The 15,890-nt window shown below is 52.1% G+C and overlaps 1 protein-coding gene across 1 annotated transcript in view; it reads left to right on the top strand.

The window, feature by feature from the left end:
• The window catches only part of LOC105181493 (SET and MYND domain containing, class 4, member 2), a 65,345-nt gene that overhangs the window by 16,799 nt on the left and 32,656 nt on the right, over positions 1 to 15,890 (top strand). The window contains exon 3 of the mRNA XM_025304169.1: positions 9,664 to 9,794. Coding sequence (XP_025159954.1) covers positions 9,664 to 9,794 — 131 coding nt within the window. The remainder of the gene's footprint in view (positions 1 to 9,663; positions 9,795 to 15,890) is intronic.

Below are 15,890 nucleotides of genomic sequence, written 5' to 3'. Positions count from 1 at the left end.
ATTTTCTCCGGGGGATCTTCCGCAGCGATTTGTGCCGATTGAACGGCTCTACGCGCCTCTCTTTCTCTTTCTCTCTCTCTCTCTCTCTCTCTCTCTCTCTCTCTCTCTCTCTCTCTCTCTCTCTCTCTCTCTCTCTCTCTCTCTGTCCGGAAAACCGGCATGGCGAGACGCTGCCGTTTTTAGGTGGAAAGTTCAAACGAAAATTCCGGTGAAAAGATGGGAGAGAGGGAGAAAGGCCGATATATATCTTGATAAAATTTGGATTAGTCGCGAGAATGCTCGGCTACTCGTGGCGGCGGGGGGGGGGAGCTTCAAGAGAGTAATTCTGATTCGGCTACGGCGATTATCGCCTCGCGCTATTGTTAAGCTGAGCTAAGAAGATGCCGTGTACAATTTCTCTCTCTCTCTCTCTCTCTCTCGCGCTTGTTACCACTTAGCTTCGATTCTCTCTTCCCTTCTTCATCCTACTGCTCTTCTCAAAAGCGCAATTCCTCTCTGCTATACTTATTAATGTACCGAGATTGTACAGGATCGTACTGTGAAACAGAGAGAACAGCTTTATAGGCGGACTCCGAGCCCCGGCAGAGAAAAGTGTCCGAAGACACTTCTATTTTTGAGGGATCATTCTTGGCAAAGTAGCTCGGGCGGTTTGTCATTGCCTTCCGGGAGGGGACGACTCGTAAAAATATCACCTGTCAATGGTATGACGGGGACTCGAACTCGAGTCTTTCGGCTGGCGTCTTCGCACCAGCTGACCGCGCCACGGGCGTCCGACGTGGCTTCAATTAGCCGACGGGAGATGCCAGCGATCCATTTCCAGTGCTGTATTTTCGAAGCACGGTCATACGGAGTACTTGCCGATACAAGTTCCCGCGTGGGTAATTTATGTGCTTCTCAGCCGCGAGAAGCGGTTATGCACTTTTTGTAGAGCGAAGCTGCAGCGTCTTAAGTTGTCACGATTAGAAAGTGACGCGCTGCGCGCGATGGAAGCGCGATCGGCTCTTTGTTACCCGCTGGGAAAGAGTGCGACAAAGATGCTGACGTCACTCTTGAATCGCACTCGCGACGTCGCATTAATTGTCACCTCGACTGATTACCACGCGCATCAGCAGCGGCTCGCGATTGGGACCGTTTGGAGCGTTGCGGCTTGATTCGATGAAAAATGCATAATTCTTCCCCGCGAGAGGAATTTTCCAAAATCACCAAACAGACCGCACCGTGGCGCGTTTGGCGCGCATTAAAACGCGCTGTCAGGTGGCGTACTTATCGCGCGTTTGTCATTGCCATCTCATCTTCCCGGCGTACGTGAGGGACGGGCGCGTGCTCTGGTCATGGTATCCGATAAGCACAGAGTCCTCAGGATTGGACGTCCCACATGTGTGACGCTAAACGCACGCTACGGATGAGCAACGACGTCCCCTTTAACCCTGCAAGCGCGCGATTACAATGCCGGTCCCGCACGCGCGTCGCCCCTCCCCTCGCCCCCTCGCCCCCTCCCCCCCTCCACCGAGCCGACTGCTCTGGTCTCGATTATTCGTTTTTATCTTCATAGACAGTTGGCGTATCCCTCAATCTGTGATCGGTAGGAAACGATCCGGTAAGAAGGAGCCGTCCTCCTCCTCCTCCTCCTCCTTTTCCCCCCGCCGAGCGATTCGTTTTATTCTGGGATATCCCGCCCCGCAATCTTGACGTGCGCTCTCTCCTCGCGAAAAATCGTATTCGCTGGCGCCGCTTTCACGACCTCCGCCTCGATCTCGACGAGGAAAACGCCAAGCATCCTCGCGGGTTTCTTATCGCATCGGTTGTGCGCCGCTCGCGGCTTCCTGGCCGAACGGTCGCGATTAATGGACTCGCTGATTAATCGACACTCGCTGTCATTATGCGCCTACGAAGTTTGATCAAAAAGTAACGAGAATTTCTAATTTTCTCGGAAGGTATTTATTTAATCCTCAATGTTTATCCCATCTCCTTCAAAGTAGTCCCCCTGTGATATTATACACTTATATCGACGTAGTTTCCACTTTGGGAAACACTGGTGGAACGCCTCTTTAGGTACGCGTCTTCAGCTGGATCTGCGATTTCGCCTTTATCTCATCTATTGTTGAAAAACGTGGTTCTTTGAGTGTCCTTTTGAGAATTGGGAAGTAGGAAAAAGTCACAGGGGGCCATGTCTGGAGAATAAGGTGGTGCTGGCATCACGACGGTGTTGTGTCTCGCCAAGAACTGTTGGATAAGCAAAGCGGTATATGCTCTCTCTGATCCGACTGATTTCGCCACACAAAAAATCGCCAAACACACTGAAAAGCGTGTCTTGCTCATTCGCTCGCCAAGCACAAACTAAGCGTCGCAGCTGCCTGAAAATTAACACGCACGTCACTGGTAGTGTTACCAACGCACAAAAAGAAGAATCAACTGAATGGACAAGCGCGTGCAATTTCAAAATTCTCGTTACTTTATGATCAAGCGCTCGTATGAGAGTGTCATTTCGATGAGATGAAATTACGAGTCGCCAGTATTGGGCCAGCATTTTGGACTTGAAGAATCTCGACTTCTCGCGCGTAAACAATCCATTTCTTGCCGGTTTAAGCACTTCTGCGATACTCAGCTTGCCAGTCGAATCAAAAGAGGAGAATTCTCTCGCTCTCCCTCTCAATGCTTGAAGCATCCGCCGGAAGACGTAGTCGTTCGGAGAAACGATTGCTCGATCGAAACGATTGCTCGGTGTATTTCGTCCGAGTCGAAGATGACGATTAATTAGCTAAACGGCGAGCACAGGTGGCGCGTAAGAAACGGAAGCAACATGCGCGACGACGGCCGCCACCAGCCGGCCCCGGTATTTAATTCCGCGATAAGGAAGTCGCGGCAGGGGCAGGGGAGGGGGCGAGGAAGTCGCCGATTAATCTTGCGAACATATTCCACTTCCCTTGCAGAATGATGTCTGATGTCGCGACATCGCCGGCGCATTAAAATTCAAAACTCTGCCGTTATTTGCAGGCAGAGCGAGCGTTTCCACCGTGCCGCGCGTACCAGCCGAGGTCGTCGTCGTCGTCATCGTCGTCGTCGTCGTCGTCGTCGTCGTCTGCGCGACGGCGCAAAACCACTTTGCCAACTTTAAGAATTTTTATGACAGCCGTCAGTTAATATTCAATACGTCTCGTGTGCCCCGCGAATTCGCTCCGTAAATTCGCTAATGACGAAACTCGTGCGGGCAGGTCGAATCGGACCCTAGGGCGGGGGAAGGAGGGGGGACAGGGCGCGCGCGACTGTCGGTCGTTCAGTTTTAATTAGATGAATCCTCGTGCTCTCGTCCTCGTCCACGTCTCCGTCGCCGTCGCCGCCGCCGCCGCCGCCGCCGCTGTCGTCGTCGTCATCATCGTCGTCGTTTCTCTGTCAAGTGGTGGATCGCGAACTTTTTCCCGAGGAAATGATAAATTTACTCGGATAATAAGGTTTCTCTCCTTTTTCGCTTTTTTCTCCCCTCTCCCCTCCTCTCTCTCTCTCTCTCTCTCTCTCTCTCGCTTTCTCTTGCTCGCTCTCTGTCCTTCCTTTTTTCAAAAGCGATGCACGATCGCGCTTAGTCTCGATAAAAATTTACCCCGTCCCCTCCTCGCGACCCTCTCCCGCGTTATAACGTTTTGTAACTTGTCTTGTCTCCTCTCCTCGAGAGTCACGGCGAAACTAATTTCCAACTCGATCAATTCGATCGATATCTGCGAGGGTTTCCTCGCCGCTGCTGCTGCTGCTGCTGCTGCTGCTGCTGCTGCTGCTGCTGCTTCTGCTACCGTCGCCATCTCCACGTTTCTCCGGAGCATAAAATAACGCCTCTGCGAAAAAGTCGTCTCAATTAGCCTTGAGGGTTTCTTATGAAACTCGCGATTAGAGTTTAAGCGGCCGCAGTACCGCGGAGTGTGTGCTTTTTTATATATGCGTACATATACATACATACACATACATACATACACATATACATACATATATATATATATATAATATATATATATATAGCAATCCGGTCAGCGAACAAAGTGCAGCGTTTAAACCGACTACCACGAACCACACTCGCCGCGCGCGCACCGCGGTAAGAAATTTAATATCCGCGTCCACAAGGATTATTTAAACTGCCCGCTGGCTACGCTATCGGTAAAAAGTTTTTGAAGTAAACCATACGCCCGTACTTCCTCCACGTCGGCCAAGATTGCTCACCTCACCTACGCTTTCACCTCGACCATCCCTCTTCTCTCTTTCTCATTCTCCCTCCGTTCCTCCGTTCCTCGCGAGAGCCTGCCAAGTATAACGCGAAAATTGTCCACACTGCAAATTAAATTATCGTGAAATTAATTAATTATTTATCGATCTCTTTGACGAGACGTAAAATTGCACTTTTACGCGGAGCGCGCAAAGGGGCAAGAGATCGAAATGCGCAAGCGGAGAAATGTTAATTGCGACGCGTCCGAACATCAACGAATCGCGCGCGGATTGCGCGCGATGACGAATGCAGATCGCGCAATGCAGTGCGGCGACACGGGAAGGGGGGAAGCGGGAAGGCACGAGAAAAACATATACTCCCGAGATTTATGAATTCGAGATGGTGCAGCGAAACGACTGCGGGACGTCTCCCGACGCTTCGACGTTCGCGTTTTGATCGCGTTGGATGTTAAGCGAAATCGAAGACGTCGCGCGGGATTATGCGGTGCCGCTCTTCTGCTTTTTCTCGCCTGCTCGCTCGCTCGCTCGTTCGTTCACTCGCTCGCCTCTGTCTCGAGGATGCCATTACGTCTGAGACGATGAAGCCATTATGACGCGGCGAGTGCGTGCCGAGAGTATTTTTCCATCGCCGACGCGGAGCGTCTTTGCGAGTCGACGTGGTGGCCGCCGCCGAGGAGACGATGAGTTCCAATCGATCGCCACTTGTCACTCGCATATTCGCAGTTGCTGCACTCGTCCGCGCTGCACAAAACGCGCGCGTCTAACGTGTGCACATGTAGAAATCGCTGCAGAAAACGGTAGACAGAGAAAGAGAGAGAGAGGAGGGGGGGGACAGGAGGGAGGAGAATGAAAGGATGAGAAAGGATCAATAGAAGCATTTACTCTACCTTCAAAAGAAAGGACGGACGAAAGAGAAAGGAGACAAAGAGAGGACGGCCGGCAAAGAGCGAAGGGAGGAGACAATGAACGACAAGAGCCGGCACAGGGAGAGAAAGAACGAGAGGGCAGCGGAGAAAGAGAGAGAAAGAGGGGGAGGGGAGAGAAAACGAGAGGAAGGCCAGGACAGCTAGCAGGTCACAGTGTGATGCAGAGAAAAAGGGAACAAGAAAGAGGGAGAGAGAAAGAGCGCGTGTGTGTGTGTGTGCGCGCGCGCGAGAGGGAGCGAACACGTCGGCCCGGTTTGATTTCACCGGATGGGTTCGCAATAACAGTGCAAATTATTATTCCACTCCCGTCCACATCGATCGATATGTCGCTTCGATCTATATATTGCGTGGCTATGATCCGAAGCCGACACCGCCGACCTTCCCTGCTCCGCGAGTAACCCCGGAATTAACCCAGGCAAAGCAGGACGGCGCGGGGGGTGGGACGCGGTAGACAGACGGAGACAGAGGGGAAGAGAAGAAGAGGGGAGCAAGAGAGAGAGAGAGAGAGAGAGAGAGAGAGAGAGAGAGAAGGGGGAAGGAGAGAAAGAGAAACATCGAGGGGGACAGGGGGAGGGGGGGTGAGTGGGAGGGCGAGAGTTTCCAAAGAGTGTTCATGGAGCAGAAAATATCGACAGATCACGCGCGCGCTCGCACGCACGCACGCACGCACGCACGCACGCACGCACGCACGCACGCACGCACGTACACGCCGGGCTACTTTTAATAACCGATAATATCCGACGTGCGCTGAATTGAATTTATAGGGAAAACAGAGAGCTACGCTGTGTTTCCTGCTCGTCGCTTCCACGGGAGGGAAATGGGATATGGACGATTTCCGGCGGCGGCGGCGGCGGCCACGAAACTCGCCGAACGTTCTTTCGCCGCGGATCGCGCGCGCTTCCTCCTCCTTCTGTTCCCCCCGCCCCCGTCGGGGAAGATAATAAAATCGCCGAAATATCGGCGTTGTACGGCGTTACTTATCGACGAAACACCGCCGCCGCCGTATTACTTCGACGCGGCAGCTCACGCTAGCAAGGCAAGAGCGAAGGGGGACTGGAGTAGAAGAAGAGGATCGTTCGATTCGACGACTTGTCGCGGAAGAGTCGCGCCGCGAAATATAGGGAGTTTTTCTCGGCGCACATGTGCGGCGTTTCACGGCGGGGAAACGTTCGCGGGGACGCGAAAAGTCCGGGGAATCTTGGAGAGTTGAGAGTTTTCGGGGACGAGCGCGAAGGTAAATAACATCTCGTTTCTGTCTCGCTGCAGCCTCGTATTAACTCGGGATCCCGATTTTGCGGAAATGGAATTGAAGTCACCCGCGAAATTTTCGACCCCGCGCTCGCCTTCGCAGACACTCGGCGCCGCCGAGCCAGCCGATAACGATCTCCGCGGATAATATCCTCGCTTGGGCACCGTCGGAGACGAGTCCGCGTCTGAACCATCCCCGTCTGCTTCTCGATGTCCTGCGCAATTATCAGTTTATCCTGTGCAATCGGCAGCAGCGTCCTTCTCGTCCACGCCGCGGGCCCGCTGAGAAACTTCGCGCGTCGTGCAACGCAACCTTAAAATCCTTGCAATTTTCCAAGGGCGGAATGCTCAAGGATTGAAATTCCAAGACCGGTAATATCTCGTTTCCTTTCAATTTCGAATTTCGATCTTCGAATCACTCAACTGCGATTGTATCGCGAGCAAACTGAACTTTTCTGACGAGAAGGGAACGCGAAGTTTTCAATTCGAAGCTCGCTCGCGAAGATCTTTTAGCGCCCCGGCGAATGTCGATGGCGATCACCACGAGAGATATCCTCACAGCTAAAAATCGGCGTTCAAGCTGTCCTTCAACATATTTGTTTCCCCACGTCTTGCGCAGTTGTCAACCCTAATCGCCAGGAATACCCTGGCGCGTCGCACTCCCCCAGCGAGAGGAATCCCTCAGGTGGGCGAGCGAGTGAAATCGCGCCGTGTATCGAAAGAAAGACAACCCGTGAATTCGCTCTCCTCTCCCCCCCCCCTCCCCGTTCCCCGTTGCGGGGCGCCGGGGCGCGGGCGGAGCTCTGACGTCGTCGAAGCGGGGAAAATATTGCAAAATCGACGGACGCACGACGTGCTCCGCAGTGCGTTTAATAATGGATAATATTTGATACCAAATCCGCCCGAGGGTGGTGATGGCGGCGGCGGCGGCGGCGGCGGCGGCGGCGGCGGCGCCGGCGGCGGTGACGGTGGCGCTGATGGTGATGGCGATGGTGGCCATTCGTCAACACGGGCTGCACCGGAATGAAGCCGCCGCGGAACAATTTCGCGAGGAAAATCCAAAATAATGGAGCAAGCCTTTCGGGAGCGGTTAAACCGCGACGTTAAACCGCTTCGACCTTAGCTCGGGCGCTACCGCACCGCCGACGATGTATTTTCGCTCTCGCGTACCCGACGGACGTCGTGTACGTTTCGATATTATCCCCGTCTCGCATCGTATTCGCGTTTTCTATATTTAAAGCCGGCCGAGGGCGTACGACGAGAAAGATTTGACGACCGGCGAACTTCGCTCACCCCCGTGCCTTTTTCTCTTTCTCTTTCTCTGCTTTTGTCTGCCTCCCTCTCTCTCTCTCTCTCTCTCTCTCTGTCTCTCTCTCTCTCTCTGTCTCTCTCTCTCTCTCTCTCTCTCTCTCTCTCTCTCTCTCTCTCTCTGTCTGTCTGTCTGTCTCATACTCTCTCCTTTTCTCTGTTCTCTTATCGGAGACGCGGCGCGATGAATTTCCGATGACGAAATCGGCAGGTAGCAGCGGCTCGCGATGATTTTATGATGAGCGCATTAAACGAAAATTCGCCGTCGCTTTGACGATGTTATAGAGCACGGTCGTTAATTTCATCCGTTGAGAAATTATTCCGTTGTCCGATTTACCTCCGAACGGGGGTTTCAATTACCCGAGCTCGACTTTGTATCATTGTCAGCGCACTCTCTCTCTCTCTCTCTCTCTCTCTCTCTCTCTCTTCGGCTCGCGTTCGCCGGTGATACTTCCTAAATCAAATTATCGCGAAATAACGATGTCGCTAATTATTCGCAATGTCAGGTCTTAATTGGCCGAATCATTGGCCGTATTTTGCACCGCGCCGGCATTATCATACGAGCGTGTTTATATCGGACGGACGTGCGTGCGTGCGTGCGTAAGCGCGACGCCACCCGGCGGGGAAGGAGTTCGCGGCAAGCCACTCGCGAAATCGGCGCGTAATTCGCCGAGGCACGCATCGAGATAATAAATTACTCTCCGGATGCGGGGAAAGAGAGAAAGAAGGAAAGAGAGAGAAAGAGAGGGGGAGAGAGAGAGAGAGAGAGTAGCGTACACGATCGCGCCGTTTCCTCTTATCGAAATGAATATTGTAATTTCCAAGCGACTTTCTCCGGCGGCGTGACTTTTCTCCCTGCCTCTCGGCCTCTCCTCTCCGCCCAGGTCCCATTCCCCCTTTCCCATTCTCGTACCCTTTCTCTCCGCCCGCTCTTTTTCCTTTTCTTTTATTTCCGCCGCGAGACCGTGCCTGCGCAGCACGATTTATGTCGCAGTTTCCTTCGGCTTGCGAGAAATTTACGTACGTACATACGTGCACGCGCGGCAGGAAGTTACGGATTCGCGGACCGCGGCGATAGCAAGAACACACACACACAGACACACAGACACACACACACTGACGTTATTTCCGTTCGACACTAATTTTCATCCACCGGCGCGGCGCGGCGCGGCGGCTCGACGGCCGCGCCTGCCGAATCCGCGCGAAATCGTCGCACGCGATTTTTCGCGCGATCCAAGGACGCGCGAATTCGTGACAACCAGCGCGGCGACGGCGGCGACGGCGCGGGCGCGTCGCTCTCCCGCTCGCGAGCGCCGACATTTTTCCGGGAGATTATTGGAAAAAGCAACGGCGGCCCCGAGAGCGCGGCACATTTCTCCGCGCTCTCGGGACCATCGCGGCCGATAAATTCGCAATGCCTCTCCGCGAAGTTTCTCAATTATGAATATACGTACGTGCATATCTGGAATATCCGTGTGTCTTCCCCTCCCGCTCCTCTCTCGCTCGCCCTCTCGCTTTATCGACTCTCGTATGTGCACGTGCACGCGCGCGATCTTTGTATCAATAGTGCTTCCGTCACGTCAAATATCCTATAGACGCCTGCACACCGGATATGTACGCGTGTATACATATATAGCGAGTATATCTCGCAGTCGCGCGAAACTCCATAGTATTTGCGTCTACTTCGTGAAACTCGAGAAGATAGTAATTTCAAGCTCGTCGGCTCTCCGCGAGTGTTTATCCGGAAGTACGGCAGCGCGCGAGCGAGACACACGCGGGACATACGTGGAATATTCATAACGTTCTTGCGCCACCTCCGCTCCGCTCCCCCCCCCCGCTAAACGACTTGCAAATGTTTCGCTAATTACAATAGAGTCGCGCAGGGGGGCGCGAGCGAGCGAGCGAGCGAGCGAGCGAGCGAGCGCGAACCGTTTTCCCGATTCTCACGAGTGCGTTCTCGTTTTGATTGTTGAAGGCGGGAGCTGCAACGAAAAACGGAGGAGTGCGAGGCTTTCCTCAGAGTCAACGAGAGCTCTTTGGCGCCCTTCGATCCCGCCGGCAACGACGTCAACAGGCTGGCTCGGTTAATCCCGGACGGTCAAGGAGGTACGTACGTTCTCTCTCGTGAGCGCACGTTCTCGTGCGCGAGCTGCGAGCTGCCGTCACGTGAACTCGCGAAGCTCATTTTCGCTGAGGTCAGGTCGCCCCCCCCCCTCCCTCCCCCTCGAACCCTCCCGCGCGATTTTCCACGATCGTGCACGCTTTGTGCGTCGTGTGCGGCGCAGTTACCGCGGAGGTCGCGCGGGGAGAGAGAGAACGGAGAGAGTTCTCCTCTCGGCGCGTCAACTGTCTTGTCTTGTCGTCCTGCCTGAGAAAAAAAGGAAAGTAGCAACGGCGATATTCCTGTGAGGTTATCGTCGCGCTGACACTGTGTGTGTGTGTGTAATTAACGCTCCCCGCGGAAATGCTGATCGTGACGCTTTCGTTACGCGATTACAGTCGCAAGTATCAGACTGAGTTCTCTCGGTGCGCTTGGGCGATTTTATACGACGACGATGAGTAAAATGTTAATTTTACGTCCAGAAAGATCCGCTCTAAATTACAAGTCAAAGTGACTTTAATCGACAGTTGTATATACGTTTTTTTATTGCGGTGTTTGGTCGCCTCGACTTTAAGCGTGATTCGAGCAACACTTAATGCGCGTTAATGTGTTAGACAGGCGAAGGATGTCGCGTGAGAATATATTAATTTTTACACTTTGCACGAAAACGTGTCTTACATATCCTTTCATTATTTTAATTATTATTCCGCTAATTTTTACATCTGACACTCTTACGTCGTACGTTTCAGAGGCGAAGATAACAAACGAAGTACATAAATGTAGAGAAAGGGAATATGTGTGTGTGTGTGTGTGTGTGCCGATTAGTTAAAAAGATCCGTTACAAGAGAGTCAACAACTGTCGAACGCAAGTTCTGTTGCAGGACTGCTGCAAGCTTCCACGACGAAATTTCCCTTTGACTGTTTATCACAGAGCCTCACTCTCAATTCTTCTCTTGCACAATGAATCAGCGCTTCCAGTTCGCCAACAAGCAACACACATCAAACGAATTATTTCTTCGCAAAATTTAGTGTCGGCCCACCGGCGCATGAGATCTCGATATTTTTTCCCTTTCTACTGCGTAAGACAAGAAATATCGTGCGAATAGCGGCAACTGCAACGGCAAGGCAAGCGCGCGCGATTATCTCATCTCGGCGATCTGCGATCTGCGACTCGCGCACAGTGCTGTGATACAGGAAATTGATATTCGAAAAGGTCTACAGCACTCGATTTTCAACCGATTGGGACGATTTCTTTTTCCTTTTTAATGAAGGTGAGAAGATCACCTACAATTCGACCGAGCGATATTTTCGATATCAGGAATCCTAACCAAATCCTTAATAGACAAAGTATGAAATATTGATACTGATTTTCAGAAGATGATTTTTTCTACTTCCGTCAACGCGCAAACCATTACAATTGCCAAACTGTGGTATTGGTTTTCTTCCAATGTCTTCTTACCCTCGCGATATATAAATCCGAAGAAATCAATAGCTTATGCATTAAATCTTCATTCGTTGCTACTCGGGAAATTTTTCGCGCATTGAACCGTCTGAATCTGCGAGTTTCCTTGTTTCTTGCTTCTGCAGCTTGCAGCTTGCTCCGCAGGTTTGGAGTTTACGAGTCGAACAGTACAAGATTTACAATCCATGGATTCATAGTTTGGCAATCGTAATGGTTTGCGCGTTGACAGAAGTAGAAAAAATCATCTTCTGAAAATCAGTATCAATATTTCATACTTTGTCTATTAAGGATTTGGTTAGGATTCCTGATATCGAAAATATCGCTCGGTAGGATCGTAGGTAATTCTCTCATCTTCATTTTCAAACAAAAAATCGTTCCAATCGGTTGAAAATTGAATGCCGTAGCTGCTTTTCGAACATCAATTTTCTGTATATCACAATACTGTGTCGCGGCGCGAATTCGAGACGCGCAGGATAGCGTCTCGCGCGATTCTCCGCGTCTTCGGCGATTTTTCGGCGTGTAAATGCCGAATGCGTATGCATTTCTTACGCGCCGGAATTCCGTCGCGAATTATATCAATCGCCCGGGATGCGCGCACGCGTCGTAGATGGGATTCCGTAGATGGTCGCTCGCTCACTCGCGCGCGCGCGCGTCTTTAACACGTAGCAGCGCTGGGGATCTGCGAATTCTCCGGGTCGCCGGATACACGTCTAACGCAGTGGTAAGCTGCTGATTATCCGCGAGCGATAAGATATTACGGCGCCATATGCTGACGCATTACTGGCAACGCGGGAGCGCTGCATCGCACGACGTGTTACGCGGCCGCGTAACGTTACGCGGAGGCGGTTCTAAGTGTAATCTGCGGGGATAACAAGAAGGTTAGCGAAGCAAGACTGGCGTCAATATCGTTATACCGGCGGGAGACAGAGACGGAGACTGGAAACGAGCGAGCGGCGGACGAAGAGAGTGAGAGAAGGTGGCGGAGATCACGAGGGAGAGAGAGTGCGCGTACAAGAGAGAGAGAGAGAGAGCGAGAGAGACGGAGACGGAGAACCGGAGTCTGCAATAAAGACGGAATAATAATGTCTCTCGCCTTCCCACTGTCTCTCTCTCTCTCTCTCTCTCTCTCTCTCTCTCTCTCTCTCTCTCTCTCTCTGTCTGTCTCGCGCGTCGGGAAACCTGTATCCGACGTCAAAATGCAGGAACTATTCCGGATTATGCGCTCGCCGGCATTGTCTTGTCTATTGACTGCTTAGAACTATCCCGGAGACGGCTTCCCGGATACGTCATTTTCGAGTTCACCGGCTGGAATAAGGAGCACGTCTCCCGCCGACAGACGGTCCCCCGTGTGTAATAAGAATTACGGTAATTCATAGTCGCGCGCGTACTCGCCTCGCATGTGCAGCAAAAGCGGTGGCGACGGCGGCGTTGGTGGTAAACGCGCGGAAACAGGAATCGCCGAAAGCGGATAACGCCCTTCCACTCTTTCAGTTTTGTTTCGTTTCGTTTCGCCTCTACCCCTTCACCACCCTCCCCATCTCTCTCTCTCTCTCTCTCTCTCTCGCTCTCTCTCTCGCTCTCTCTCTCGTTTCTTTTGTAGACACGTCGCCAGAGCAGATTTGCGATCTAACGCTGTTAATTAGAAGGAATGTGACTGCCAAAAATACAGAGAACTGACTCGACGCTCAACTCGATTCTCCGATACCGTTTTTCCGGGCTATATGTGTGTGTGTTCTCAATTCCGGGGCGAGAGAGAGAGAGAGAGAACGAGTGAACGCGGATGGCGACGACACGCGACGACACGACAAACGCAGCCTTTCTTCTCGATATCTCGGCGCGACGATCAAATTTGAGCGATCCGCCGCGAATCAACGACGTTGCGACGTCGCGGTTGACGAGCGACACGAGAATGGCGCGCGTTCTCTTATCTCGGCAAATTGCGCGGGCGTCGTTTCGACGAGAGGAAAGCGACGGCGCATCCGGTACGCCAGCGCGCCCGCTCGCGTCTTTCCCCGAGACGTCATTGCTGTGTCTGTGCAGTCAGCACGACCTTTTAAAACTTATTAAAAAACAATGTTAGTTCCAGTAGCATTTCTCATAGTTCTACAGTTCCTGATAAGAATAAAAAAAAGAGTTCTGTATTCTTAATAGCAAAAAATCGAAATTGAAAAAATGTGCGGATTTTTTTTCTCCTTTTTATCGGGGACTGTAGAACTCTGAAAAATGCTACTGGAACTAACACTTGTTTTTTAATAATTTTTAAAACGTCGTGCTAACTTCACGGACACGTCATCGCTTACGGCGGAGCGGCGACGCGCACAACAACAGTGTCTCAATTTGTGACAGTTGTATCGTGGTATTATTTAATACCAGTTTCCTCTCCGTTAGATTTGTTATTCTTTAATTTCTCCAAAACTAAATTGTCAATGGAAAGATAACAGTAACCGGTCATGTCACTAAACGGTACCTCAGTCATCTCTGAGAAACTATTCGAGATTAATTTCGAGTCCATCTATAAATAAAAAATGTGGTACAATTAAAAACTCAAATGTTCAAACTTTCCCACAAGATCGACTCTGTGTATTTAACACGTGTATTATTAATTCCCAAATTTATTTTCATCATGAAGCTCACTGATTGAGACATTCAACTCGACCTCTTGAAAACTGTCGACGAAAAAAGCAAAAACTAAAACTGTCACGTCACTAAATTTACGTATTTACGTGGTATCTCAGTCTGATCTCCGAGAAGATATCATAGAGAAAACTTCTCAAGGTCTCCAAAAAAAAACAAAAAATCAACTTTGTACGTTCAGTCCGATATGTACATTATCGATTTACGAATTTACTTTCACGCGGCTGATGAGGTCACTTGGGGTCACTAATTGGACCATTCACCCGACTTTGTCCCGCGACTTGAATTCGCGCGTCATAAACACACACCGTGCCCATGAAGAAAGCACGGGCGGTCGCGAAGGGCGGGAGGGAGGGCGAGAGAGAAGAGCGACGAGCCGCGCGTATTCTTCGCGGCGCGGGGAATTCCGTGCCGCGCGGCGGTGACTTTGCGGACGATATCGAGTTTCGCACCGTCGTCAGGGGGGGGAGGAGGGGGCATTGTCGGCGAAAATCCTATTCACCGGCACGAGCGGGCGCGATTCCGCCGTCACAAAAGCCGCGCCGCCGTCGCCCGCAAAATATGTGATTCGTGAAACCCAGCTTAAGACCGCGACGCCGCGCGTCGGTAGCGTGATGTCGCGTAAACTTGCATTCTCACCGTCGCATTTCTCCGGCTGCCGCTCTACGGATTTAATACCCCCCGTCGCCCCCTGTTCTTCCACCTCCTCGCCCGCGACCGATTTAACCGCGCGAGCATTACGAGCGCGTCGATCAAAGCACGAGCGCGATTCCCCGCCGATGTTCCGTCGAGCGAGCGCCTCGTCGACGGCGGAACGAGCGATGACTTTTGTAGTCGCGATGACGACGCTCGATTGGCCGCCCCCTCCGGCTCTTTGGATCTCTCCGCGAATCACCACCGTCGCGTACATTAGAAAAGAAATAAAGAGATTAGAGAGCAAAGCTCGTACCGAGTTGAACTAAAGCTGCCGGATGTTGAATCCGGCAGATCTCTGGAGGCGCTTCCAGGAGGAGGAATTTAGAAACGTAGTCTGTGAAAGGATGTTTCTTGAGGAATATATCGATGGATAAGGGATTTTTAATACAATCTGGATTCTTTTCTGTAGTATGAGCTAATTCGTACAGTTGTGTGAGATCCAAGCGTCCGGCGCAACCCCAAGTAACCCGAAGTAATCCTCATACGACTCATGACGAATCGAGCGATTCTGTCGATAAATCCTGCCATTCCACGCTCATATAAAACAAACCCAACATCTGCGCAACTTGCCGACGTGCATTGATCGTCCAATTTGTTGCCTGATCGCCCAATCGAGGACGAAATTACTTGCATTATGCAGTCGAATCGATCTTCGGGCGATTATCCTCAGGCGATCGAAGGACACCCGCCGCAGCTGCTGCGCAACTGCTTTCAATTTTGCCGAGTCCTGGCCGCCGACCTAGTTCGACCTGATCGCGTGGAGACGGGCCCCGTGCAGTGCCCGATTGCGCGATTAAGACGCGAGATAAGACGCGTCACTCGCGAGATTCACTTCCCGCCCGCGGGGGGCGGAACGCCCTCGGCCGCGCGCGCCTGCACCCCGGGGTCGCGCAACCCCGTAATTTTCTTCGTGGCAGCTCCGACTCGGCCAACTCGGTTACGTCTCGCAGCGGCTCCTCGGATAATCACCGGAGCTGCGCTCGCTTACGCGCGTACCCGCTGCGCCCTAACCGCGCGCGCGTTCGCCTCTCGTTCGCGGAGAAGCCGCCGACGGAGAAGAAGCGCCGCGTAACGGCGTCGCCGGCGGAGAGGAGATCGGCAGAATAGCAAATTGAATCCCCACGAAGCTCTCTCTCTCTCTCTCTCTCTCTCTCTCTCTCTCTCTCTCTCTCTCTCTCTCTCTCTCTCTCTCTTCCCGGAAAACGACACCGCGCGTCTCTTACCCCTCCCCCTCCCCCTCACCTCTTTCGTTCTATCTCTCTGTGTCTACCTCCCTAGCCATCTATCTACCTATCTATTCCCTCTCCCC

Source organism: Harpegnathos saltator, unplaced genomic scaffold (genome assembly GCF_003227715.2).
Source record: "Harpegnathos saltator strain DR-91 unplaced genomic scaffold, Hsal_v8.6 scaffold119, whole genome shotgun sequence".
Lineage (NCBI taxonomy): Eukaryota > Metazoa > Arthropoda > Insecta > Hymenoptera > Formicidae > Harpegnathos > Harpegnathos saltator.
The sequence above is the reverse complement of the archived record's forward strand: the minus strand, read 5'-3'. Positions and strand labels throughout refer to the sequence as shown.